General features: G+C 41.1%; 1 protein-coding gene across 2 annotated transcripts in view; it reads right to left on the reverse strand.

Annotated features, from left to right (window-relative positions):
- Positions 1-415: 415 nt before the first annotated feature.
- Positions 416-12,124, reverse strand: part of SCUBE2 (signal peptide, CUB domain and EGF like domain containing 2) — a 135,605-nt gene continuing 123,896 nt past the window's right edge. For both annotated transcript variants that reach the window (XM_082270442.1, XM_082270441.1), the window contains 3 exons: positions 4,352-4,504; positions 2,127-2,206; positions 416-1,431 (listed from right to left, as the gene is read on the reverse strand). In XM_082270442.1, the coding sequence (XP_082126568.1) occupies positions 1,279-1,431; positions 2,127-2,206; positions 4,352-4,504 (386 nt within the window). In that variant the 3' untranslated portion in view covers positions 416-1,278. The remainder of the gene's footprint in view (positions 1,432-2,126; positions 2,207-4,351; positions 4,505-12,124) is intronic.

Consider the following 12,124-nt stretch of genomic DNA (forward strand, 5'->3'; position numbering starts at 1 on the left):
ATCTGGCCGTCCAGCTGAATCCCTGTAGCTGTCGGAATTCTCATTTAAATTCTTCACCTTCATGATGAACCTGAGAAAATACAAGCTGTGTAATCCGAAGTTCTCAGCTTTGCCCCCTTTATTTCTCAGAGGTGGAGAATGTACATTGCTAATTCATGTCACAAGAGGCTGCAGGTCCAACTGGGAGCACACAGATCCTCAGTTAGGGAATTGGTCCACCTAAAAAACTTATTTTACTTTATCAGAGAAGCCACACATAGTTTTTGCCTTGTGTTCCCCCTCCTCGTCTCATATGCTCCATGATATTATATGAATGAAAAATCCAGAAGGCATAGTAGAAACCCTTCATAATGGGCAGAGCAGGTGTGCAGACCCAAGGAAAGTGAAAGCCCCCCGACATCAGGTGTACAGACCTAGGAACTCAAAACAGGGATGTTGGAAACCCCTTATAATGGGCATAGCAGGTGTACAGACCTGGGAACTCAGAACAGGGATTGTGGAAACCCCTTATAATGGGCATAGCAGGTGTACAGACCTGGAAACTCAGCACAGGGATAGTGGGAACCCCTCATAATGGGCACAGCAGGTGTAAAGACCCAGGACCTCAGCACACGGATGGCGGGAACCCCTCATAAAGGGCACAACAGGTGTGCAGACCCAAGAACTCAGCATAGGGATGGTAGGAAACCCTCATAATGGGCACAGCAGGTGTGTAGAGCTAGGAACCTAGTACATGGATGGCAGAAAGCCCTAATAACAGGAACAGCAGGTAGCTTGTGACCAGTGTTTGTCCCGTAACACAGTGGAGGGGTCATTGACATCTCAATAAATAATATGATCCCATTTTGTAGACTGGAATGAACATTGAAGCAGGTTTCAGTCTCTCTGCTGTCTGAGGCCCAGTTCTGAAATACAACCTTTTTTTGATGGATGTGAGATAAGTGCGACATGACTCTGCCCTGATAATGACATCCCCGGCTCTGTGGTCATATGATCATATATTTTCCTGCTCATGTCCATTCTTATTACCCCGAAAATAGTGACGTTCCCAGAATGCCGAGCATCTTTAAACATATTCTGTAACTGTTGACTCACCAGGTGGTGAGTGAAAAACTGGCTTTTACCCAATTAAAAAGTATTTTCCATAAAGGTGGTCCAAGTGGACTGAAGAAGGACTGGCAGTGTCACTAGAATGGGGGTTGGGCTTGTAGAGGAAGGTAAAAGCCTCATCTTATCAGGGTGTCTTCTCTTCCTCCAGTGTGCGACCAGATTGCCTCTTTATTTGTAAGGCCGGAGAAATCGAGACACTTTGGCACGGAGAAGTCTGAGGAAGGACTTGGGGAACATTTCTCGGGACTCCTGTGCTGTGTACTTGAAGTAGTTCTGTGGATGGGCCAGGACATCGAAGAGAGCCTTTATCAGCTTCTTGTCCTAAAAAGAGAAAAAAAGGACCAGTCACATGACCTTCATAATTACCACTTTAAAGAGGACTGATCACATCACCCTCATAATTGCAGCAGGTATGAGGACCTGTCGCATCACCCTCATAATTGCAGCAGTAAAGAGGACCGGTCCCATCACCCTCATAATTGCAGCAGGTATGAGGACCGGTCACATCACCCTCATAATTACAAAATTAAAGAGGACCGGTCCCATCCCCCTCATAACATCAGCAGTAAATAGGACCGGTCCAATCACCCTCATAATTTCAGCAGTAAAGAGGACCAGTCCCATCCCCTTCAGAATTAAAGAGGACTGGTCCTATAACCTTCATAAATACAGCAGTAAAGAGGACCGGTCCCATCCCCTTCAGAATTACAGCAGTAAAGAGGACTGGTACAATCACCCTCATAATTTCAGCAGTAAAGAGGACAGGTCCAATCACCCTCATAACATCCGCAGTAAAGAGGACCGGTCCAATCACCCTCATAATTTCAGCAGTAAAGAGGACCGGTCCCACAAACTCTCGTAATTACAAAATTAAAGAGGACAGGTCGGTCCCGTCACCCTCATAATTACAAAATAATGGGGCGCTTCTCTCATTTTGCATTATGTCACCTCTGCCAATGATTGGTTCTGTAGGCAGAGCGCCCAGTCAGTGGGGAACAATGAACGTAGGACGCTACCTTTAAGATCTCCTGGTGATTTTCAGATGCGTACAACCTCCCGTCTCTGACAATGTCTTCGATCAGCTCCTGATAATCCTCTGTAAATAGAAAAGTTAGTTAATTAGTTAGTAAATTCTGTCAGGAAAAGGTGGGATCAGGTCTGTAGAGACTCTAGATCAGGGGTGTCAAACTCAATTTCATCAAAGGGCCGCATAAGCAGTATGATTGCCCTCAAAGGGCCAGTTGGATCTGGGGTGCGCTACATACAGAGTGCAGAGTTCAGGAGTGCATTATGTACAGATTGCAGGGTTTAGGGGTGTGCTATGCACAGCATGCAACCCATTCCCTAAAGCTTTTTCGCATTTCTCTCTACCTGGCCTGGCTCTAGTACCTACATATGTAGGCGGCTCTGCCTCGCCTTGCAAAGAGGTTTCTCTTTCACTCATATTCCCGAGATCCGTCCCTGCCATGAGTGTGTGCAGCAATCTGTAACTTATGGGAGCCGCTGTGCTTGAAAGTGACAGCAGAGAGCGGAGGGCCAGAGCTGGAGGTGGTGGAGTTCCACCATGTTTCAGCTGCAAAATAGGGTGCAGGGGCCACTTAACAAGGCCTGGAGGGCCATATTCGGCACGCGGGCCTTGTGTTTGACATGTGTGCTCTAGATGATCCTTTATCTCCCTGTGCTGTTATCTATAGTTGTCTATGGAATGCTAGCATGCTACAGCTTCCCTAAGTGATTCCCAATAAATAAAGACAAGTAGAGACCTAGTCAGGTAATTTCTTACCCTTTTTGCTCTCACACTGCCAGGCTCTCTCTTTTGTTCACTTGGTGGCACTTACAAAGCATCACAGCTGATGACGTAGACTCAAGCGGTCGCACCTATTTAAAGAACCTGTGATCGCATGTCCAGCACCTAAGCAACAAGTCCACCTGCTTCTGAGCTCTTTTCCTGTGTTCTTGTTTTAAGCCTATTTTTTTCTTTTGATTGACCTGCCATGTACTGACCTGCCTGTTGAATTCACGTGTCTGCTGCCTGCTCTGCCCTTCTGCTGGTATACTGGCTTACCTCCATCTCTGCTGTGTTCCAATTGGCTTTGGTGAGGTCCACATTCTCGCTCCTTGGTCCAGTCCACTGGTACACTCCTGTGCTGTGGTCTGCAGTCCCGCTCCCTGGTCCACTGTCCATATGCTCCTGTCCTGGAGACAGCAGTCCTGCTAACTGGTCCAGTCCACTGGTCATACTATAGTACAATCCTGTGCTGGGGTTTACAGGCCCGCTCCCTGGTCCAGCTTACTTTTCATATATTTTGCTCCTGTGCTGGGATCCGCAATCCTGCTGCCTTGTCTGGTTGACCATTCATTCAGCATGCTCCTGTCCTGGACTCCACAGTCCCATTGCCTGGTTTGGTCCACTGTTCATAAAGCATGCTTCTGTGCTGGAGATCACAGTCCCACTCCCTGGTCCAGCCCACTATTCATATATTATGCTCCTGTGCTGGGATCCGCAATCCTGCTGCCTTGTCTGGTTGACTATTCATTCAGTATGCTCCTGTCCTGGGCTCCATAGTCCCATTGCCAGGTTTAGTCCACTGTTCATATAGCATGCATCTGTGCTGGAGGTCACTGTCCCACTCCCTGGTCTAGTCCGCTGTTCATATATTGGTGGTGGGGTCTGTAGTTCACCTGCCTGCTGTGGTTCACCATTTATCTAGAATGCACCTGTGTTGGTATTCTCAGTCCTGCTCCCTGGTCAAGCCTAACCTTCTTGAGGGGGTCCCTAGTGGCTCACTGACTGGCCCTTAGACTTTGCACATCACCCGCTCACATGGGGGCTTAATTTAACTTATACTTATAAATAATAATTTATACTTATAAATATAAATCTTAGCAAGACCCAACCCTTCTGCATTTACAATACAGCACAAATAAAAATGAAAAATAAAAATCCAACATTTGCCTGGATATCATGAAGAGTAGGAAACATATTAATGAAATAGTGCTGAAATAATGAAATCTATGACTTTGCACCCCCTAGTGCAGTGATGGCAAACCTTGACACCCCAGATGTTTTGGAACTACATTTCCCATGAAGCTCCTGTACTCTGCAGTGTAGTTGAGCATCATGGGAAATATAGTTCCAAAACATCTGGGGTGCCAAGGTTTGCCATCACTGCCCTAGTGGATTCCCCAGGAAGCAGTTCATTTAGCGGCTTTATTGATTTCTACCCCCGGAGACTCTTACCATCATAGGTGACATAGGGCACCTGGAAACCTTTGGCGCTGTTCCCTTCATTAGACCGGAACTGGATCCAGAGCTTTTTAGAGCGTGAGGTGAAGGCGATGGGGCGTTCGTAGGTCTGACAAGTCTCATACGTGGTGACAGAATTGGACGAGGCTGTGCAGGGAAAAGAAAAGGTTGTCATATTTGGATGTTTTTTATATTTTTTATTAACCATCAATTGTGAGGAACTGCTCAGGTGTCTCTAAAGGGTTAAACTTCAGGTAGAATTAAAGGGGACCTCTTCTATCTGCTTAGCAATGCAAACAGAACAAAAAAAAATGGCCGCCGTAATGCAGAGAGACTTCCCTGCTCTGCTTCTGTATGAAGTATTGTCAGTTTTCATATTGTAGTGGAAAGGGACAGACATACACCGACCAACCAGAACATTCTGACCGCTGACCAGTAAAGGGATTATCTCACTACCAGGCAGTGGCGGCTCGTGCTCCATTGGCCGGTGGGGGGTGGCAGACGGTCCACACCATACACCCCCCCCCCCCCAGGACCACACCAGCTCGCACACTTAACACCACCCCCCACCCCCCACCGTCTCACTCACCCTGGACTGATGTGGAGGGCAAGCAGCGGCGGCGGAGGCTTCCCCTGCATCTCCTCCCTCCTCCTCTTGGCCAATAGCATAGCCTCTCCTTTCGACCAATCGGGAAACGCTTCCTGATTGGCTGGGAGGTAAATCAGTGTGATAATAGTGAATATTCATTCGCTATTGTCACACAACTAGGTGGGCTCGGGGCACAGTGCTCTGTACCCCGAGCCCACCCTTTTTTGAAGCCTATTAGAGCGTCTGGCTGCAATCACGTGCTTCAAAAAAAAAAAAAACATTGTAATCCATGCGTCTGGTGCCCTGCATGTAGATTAGGGGGCCGGATGCATGGATGGGGGGGCGGCACCTCTGCACCCCCAATGGACGTGCCACCACTGCTACCGGGGGTTTTTTTATCCACCAGGAACATGCTAGCTCTAAATGTACGCAATGGCAAGGGGTGCTGCGGTGTGCTGGAGGCAGGGTCGGGAACAGGGCTGGGCAGGAGGGGAGCTGCCCCGGGCACTTGGGTATCACGAGAAGTGGGAGGGATGCTGCAAGGAGATTGGGAGGAGATATGTGTTGGGATGGGGAAATTTGGGGGCAGCAGGTGATATGAATTGTTCTAGGAGTAGAAATTTGTGTGTGTGTGGGGGGGGGGGGTGCTAGAAGTTGTGACTTGGGGGGGTATGTGCTAGAAGGGATGATTTGAGGGGGTTGTGCTAGAAGTTATATGGTGGAGGGGGGGGGGGGGATTTGTGCTAGGAGGGCAATATTTATGGGGGTTAGGATTTGTGCTAGTGGGGAGGATTGGGGACATTTGTGCTAGGAGGGGAAATTGGGTGGGGGGGGGGGATTTGTGCTAGGAGGGGCATATTTTTTGGGGGGTTAGGATTTGTGCTAGTAGGGATGATTGGGGGCATTTGTGCTAGGAGGAGAAATTTGGGGGGGGGGGGAATTTGTGCTAGGAGGGTGGATTCGGAGTGAGGGGGGAGAGGATGTGTACTGGAAAGAGAAAGCTAATGTGAATTTTGATCTTTGTATTGAGGGTCAACTTGAGAGCACACCTGTGGGGCCCTGGTGGAGGATTTGTGTCACCTATTTGAATACGACCATGTGTGATTTTTTTTTTTTTTTTTAACACTGGTTACATGACAAATTTGGTAAAGTTTGAGCACATTAGACATGTGCAGTTTGTTTCATTCCGAGCTGAAAGTCGGACAAATTTCTTGTTATTATGAATATTTTTTACGAAGAATTACAATGGTAATGAATTTAAACAAATCTGAAATAACTAAATTCGGCCGAAATGCGAAAACAAGAATAAAATTAAATAGAAATGAATGGAACAGAATAGAATAGAATATAATTAAAAAGATCAGATTAGAATATAAATGAAAAGATTAGAACAAAATATAATAGAAAATAAAAGAATAGAATATTAAATAATAGAACAGAACAGAATAGAAAAAAAGAATAGAAAAAAAAAACAATAGAATAGAACAGAGAAAAACAGAACACAATAGAATAGAAAATAAAATAAAATAATTGAATGAAATAGAAATTTAAAAATAGAATAGAAAAGAATAGAACAGAACAGAAAATAAAAGAATAGCATAGAATACAATAGAAAGAATATGACAGACTTCCGAAATTCAAATAGAAAAAAATCTAATTTGAATAAAATAGATTTGAATAGAAACAACTTGAATAGAAAATAATAGAATGGAATAGAAATAATTTAACCATCTTCTGAAATTTGAATTTCGCATAGAATAAATTTCAGTAGAATAGATTAGAATAAAACAGAAAATAAAAGAAAAGAACAGAATAAAATAGGAAGAATATAACCGTCTTCTAAAATTCTAATTCTAAATAAATTGGAATGCCGATTCGAATTTTCCAAATTCAGTTGAATTGCATTCCAATTCGACTGAATTCAGAAAATTTTAATCAATTTCTAAAACAAATAAACCAGGGTGAATTTGATTTAAATCAAGTCGCTTTAAATCAGGATTTAAATAAAAAAGGAAAAAGGCTTGATTTAAACCAATTCAAGCTCTTTAAATGTAAGGACTTATTCTTGTTGGTAGATAGAATCTTTAATATTTGCAAACAAAATGAAGTTTTCCTAGTTAGAATAATAAGCTGCCAGGTTAGTAAAACAGCGATATCAGAACCAATTATACAGTTTGTAGTGTACACAGATTTGCAAAACAATGCGATAAAGGAATATTCCTGGACTTTGGTTTATCACATAGTTCCTGTGAAATTGTGGGAATGCAGTGCATGTTATCTTGGATTTGTTGAATGAGTTTACCAAAAATTTTATTATTGCAGAATATACAGCCTCATGCTACATAACTAAGCTCCATTTCATGCTGAATAAACTAAATTATTAATGTATCTTGAATAGAAAACTATCTTTTAGATAGATTTTTACTCCAAAAGCATTTTATTAATATAAAATTTATAAAAATCGAAAAAATCTGATTTAAATGTAAAAAGACAGTTTTAAATGTAAAAAAACTGATTTAAATTTTTAAAAAATGGAGACTTCAAGTAAATAATTCTCTGTTGAAAAAACAACAAATATATAAGAATAGAAAAACTCCACAAAAGTTAAATATGGGAGCCCTGGTTAGTATATGCAGATATGGTCCCCTTTTTTTTCTCATCTTTCATTAGATGGGACAACAGGGCTTAATATGTAAAGGTATGACTAATATGGAACCTTGATTGTAATTGGTAATGAAAGGATAGGTTGATCTTTTTTTTTTTTTTTTTTTTTTTTGCTTTGCTGGGGTTTTGTGTGGGTCCAAAATTAATATTGGAAGAAAAAAATTATTAAAGATTATTGTTAAAAAAAAATTAAAAAATCCAATTTCGTTTTTTTTTTTTTTTTTTTTTTTTATTGATGATTTTTATCCACCCTGGAATAAACTAAACAAAACTAAAGAAATTCAGAAAACCAATTATTTAAATAATTTAATTTAGTTAAATTTGCTTTACAAACCGAAACAAAACAAAATGTTTTTACTCTGCACATGCCTAGAGCACATTATTTTATTTAGAATACTTACCATCATCATTTGTTGATTGTGGAATTATATTACTTCCATTTATATTGTTATTTTGTTTCATTTGGAAGTGCAGCACTTGTTCACAAGCATGGCTTTAGTTTCACACCATTCCTGTTATTTGCTACACATATATACATTTTTATTTATTTATTTTTTCTGTAGCACAATCCTCATCACTAGATTAGCTTCACCATGGTGACTCGGCTTATTGAAAGATTTAGTTTCTTTAGTTCTTTGAAGTAATAATTGTTAAAGCTCCAGCTCCTCTTGGATGTGTTTTTGCAGCAGCACTGTCAGCCTGCCATGTGAGATCCGTCAGTTGGCCGATGGGACCTGATAGGCAGCACAATGGCCATCCAAAGGAGCACAGAGGGCAGGCTGACAACGCTGTTGCTATTAGCAAGGCTGGGGGCTTAGTGTTGTCACCCTGCAACAGGAAGTGCTGTTACTGTCAGGATCTTCAAATCAGAAACTTTGCAACAGATTTACAAAAAAAAAAAAAGAAGATTACCGAAAACTGTACAGTGGGCTCACATAGGAACGACGAGCCTGTAGTGTATATTATAGGAACGACGAGCCTGTAGTGTATATTATAGGAACGATGAGCCTGTAGTGTATATTATAGGAACGATGAGCCTGTAGTGTATATTATAGGAACGACGAGCCTGTAGTGTATATTATAGGAACGATGAGCCTGTAGTGTATATTATAGGAATGACGAGCCTGTAATGTATATTATAGGAACGATGAGCCTGTAGTGTATATTATAGGAACGATGAGCCTGTAGTGTATATTATAGGAACGACGAGCCTGTAGTGTATATTATAGGAACGACGAGCCTGTAGTGTATATTATAGGAACGATGAGCCTGTAGTGTATATTATAGGAACGACGAGCCTGTAGTGTATATTATAGGAACGATGAGCCTGTAGTGTATATTATAGGAATGATGCGCCTGTAGTGTATATTATAGGAACAATGAGCCTGTAGTGTATATTATAGGAACGATGAGCCTGTAGTGTATATTATAGGAACGATGAGCCTGTAGTGTATATTATAGGAACGATGAGCCTGTATTGTATATTATAGGAACGACGAGCCTGTAGTGTATATTATAGGAACGACGAGTCTGTAGTGTATATTATAGGAACGATGAGCCTGTAGTGTATATTATAGGAACGATGAGCCTGTAGTGTATATTATAGGAATGATGAGCCTGTAGTGTATATTATAGGAACGACGAGCCTGTAGTGTATATTATAGGAATGACGAGCCTGTAATGTATATTATAGGAACGATGAGCCTGTAGTGTATATTATAGGAACGATGAGCCTGTATTGTATATTATAGGAACGACGAGCCTGTAGTGTATATTATAGGAACGACGAGCCTGTAGTGTATATTATAGGAATGACGAGCCTGTAATGTATATTATAGGAACGATGAGCCTGTAGTGTATATTATAGGAACGATGAGCCTGTAGTGTATATTATAGGAACGATGAGCCTGTAGTGTATATTATAGGAACGATGAGCCTGTAGTGTATATTATAGGAACGATGAGCCTGTAGTGTATATTATAGGAACGATGAGCCTGTAATGTATATTATAGGAATGATGAGCCTGTAGTGTATATTATAGGAACGAGGAGCCTGTAGTGTATATTATAGGAATGATGAGCCTGTAATGTATATTATAGGAACGATGAGCCTGTAGTGTATATTATAGGAACGATGAGCCTGTAGTGTATATTATAGGAATGACGAGCCTGTAGTGTATATTATAGGAACGATGAGCCTGTAGTGTATATTATAGGAACGACGAGCCTGTAGTGTATATTATAGGAACGATGAGCCTGTAGTGTATATTATAGGAATGATGCGCCTGTAGTGTATATTATAGGAACAATGAGCCTGTAGTGTATATTATAGGAACGATGAGCCTGTAGTGTATATTATAGGAACGATGAGCCTGTAGTGTATATTATAGGAACGATGAGCCTGTATTGTATATTATAGGAACGACGAGCCTGTAGTGTATATTATAGGAACGACGAGTCTGTAGTGTATATTATAGGAACGATGAGCCTGTAGTGTATATTATAGGAACGATGAGCCTGTAGTGTATATTATAGGAATGATGAGCCTGTAGTGTATATTATAGGAACGACGAGCCTGTAGTGTATATTATAGGAATGACGAGCCTGTAATGTATATTATAGGAACGATGAGCCTGTAGTGTATATTATAGGAACGATGAGCCTGTATTGTATATTATAGGAACGACGAGCCTGTAGTGTATATTATAGGAACGACGAGCCTGTAGTGTATATTATAGGAATGACGAGCCTGTAATGTATATTATAGGAACGATGAGCCTGTAGTGTATATTATAGGAACGATGAGCCTGTAGTGTATATTATAGGAACGATGAGCCTGTAGTGTATATTATAGGAATGATGAGCCTGTAGTGTATATTATAGGAACGATGAGCCTGTAGTGTATATTATAGGAACGATGAGCCTGTAATGTATATTATAGGAATGATGAGCCTGTAGTGTATATTATAGGAACGAGGAGCCTGTAGTGTATATTATAGGAATGATGAGCCTGTAGTGTATATTATAGGAACGATGAGCCTGTAGTGTATATTATAGGAACGATGAGCCTGTAGTGTATATTATAGGAACGACGAGCCTGTAGTGTATATTATAGGAATGATGAGCCTATAGTGTATATTATAGGAACGACGAGCCTGTAGTGTATATTATAGGAACGACGAGCCTGTAGTGTATATTATAGGAACGAGGAGCCTGTAGTGTATATTATAGGAACGATGAGCCTGTAGTGTATATTATAGGAACGATGAGCCTGTAGTGTATATTATAGGAACGATGAGCCTGTAATGTATATTATAGGAACGATGAGCCTGTAGTGTATATTATAGGAACGATGAGCCTGTAGTGTATATTATAGGAATGACGAGCCTGTAGTGTATATTATAGGAACGATGAGCCTGTAGTGTATATTATAGGAACGATGAGCCTGTAGTGTATATTATAGGAACGATGAGCCTGTAGTGTATATTATAGGAACGACGAGCCTGTAGTGTATATTATAGGAACGACGAGCCTGTAGTGTATATTATAGGAACGACGAGCCTGTAGTGTATATTATAGGAACGACGAGCCTGTAGTGTATATTATAGGAATGACGAGCCTGTAGTGTATATTATAGGAACGATGAGCCTGTAGTGTATATTATAGGAACGACGAGCCTGTAGTGTATATTATAGGAACGATGAGCCTGTAGTGTATATTATAGGAATGACGAGCCTGTAGTGTATATTATAGGAACGACGAGCCTGTAGTGTATATTATAGGAACGATGAGCCTGTAGTGTATATTATAGGAATGACGAGCCTGTAGTGTATATTATAGGAATGATGAGCCTATAGTGTATATTATAGGAACGAGGAGCCTGTAGTGTATATTATAGGAACGATGAGCCTGTAGTGTATATTATAGGAACGAGGAGCCTGTAGTGTATATTATAGGAACGATGAGCCTGTAGTGTATATTATAGGAACGATGAGTCTGTAGTGTATATTATAGGAACGAGGAGCCTGTAATGTATATTATAGGAACGATGAGCCTGTAGTGTATATTATAGGAACGATGAGCCTGTAATGTATATTATAGGAACGATGAGCCTGTAATGTATATTATAGGAACGATGAGCCTGTAATGTATATTATAGGAACGATGAGCCTGTAATGTATATTATAGGAACGATGAGCCTGTATTGTATATTATAGGAACGACGAGCCTGTAGTGTATATTATAGGAACGATGAGCCTGTAGTGTATATTATAGGAATGACGAGCCTGTAGTGTATATTATAGGAATGACGAGCCTGTAGTGTATATTATAGGAACGATGAGCCTGTAGTGTATATTATAGGAATGACGAGCCTGTAGTGTATATTATAGGAATGATGAGCCTATAGTGTATATTATAGGAACGAGGAGCCTGTAGTGTATATTATAGGAACGATGAGCCTGTAGTGTATATTATAGGAACGAGGAGCCTGTAGTGTATATTATAGGAACGATG

Source organism: Pelophylax lessonae (genome assembly GCF_965119305.1).
Source record: "Pelophylax lessonae genome assembly, chromosome: 10".
Lineage (NCBI taxonomy): Eukaryota > Metazoa > Chordata > Amphibia > Anura > Ranidae > Pelophylax > Pelophylax lessonae.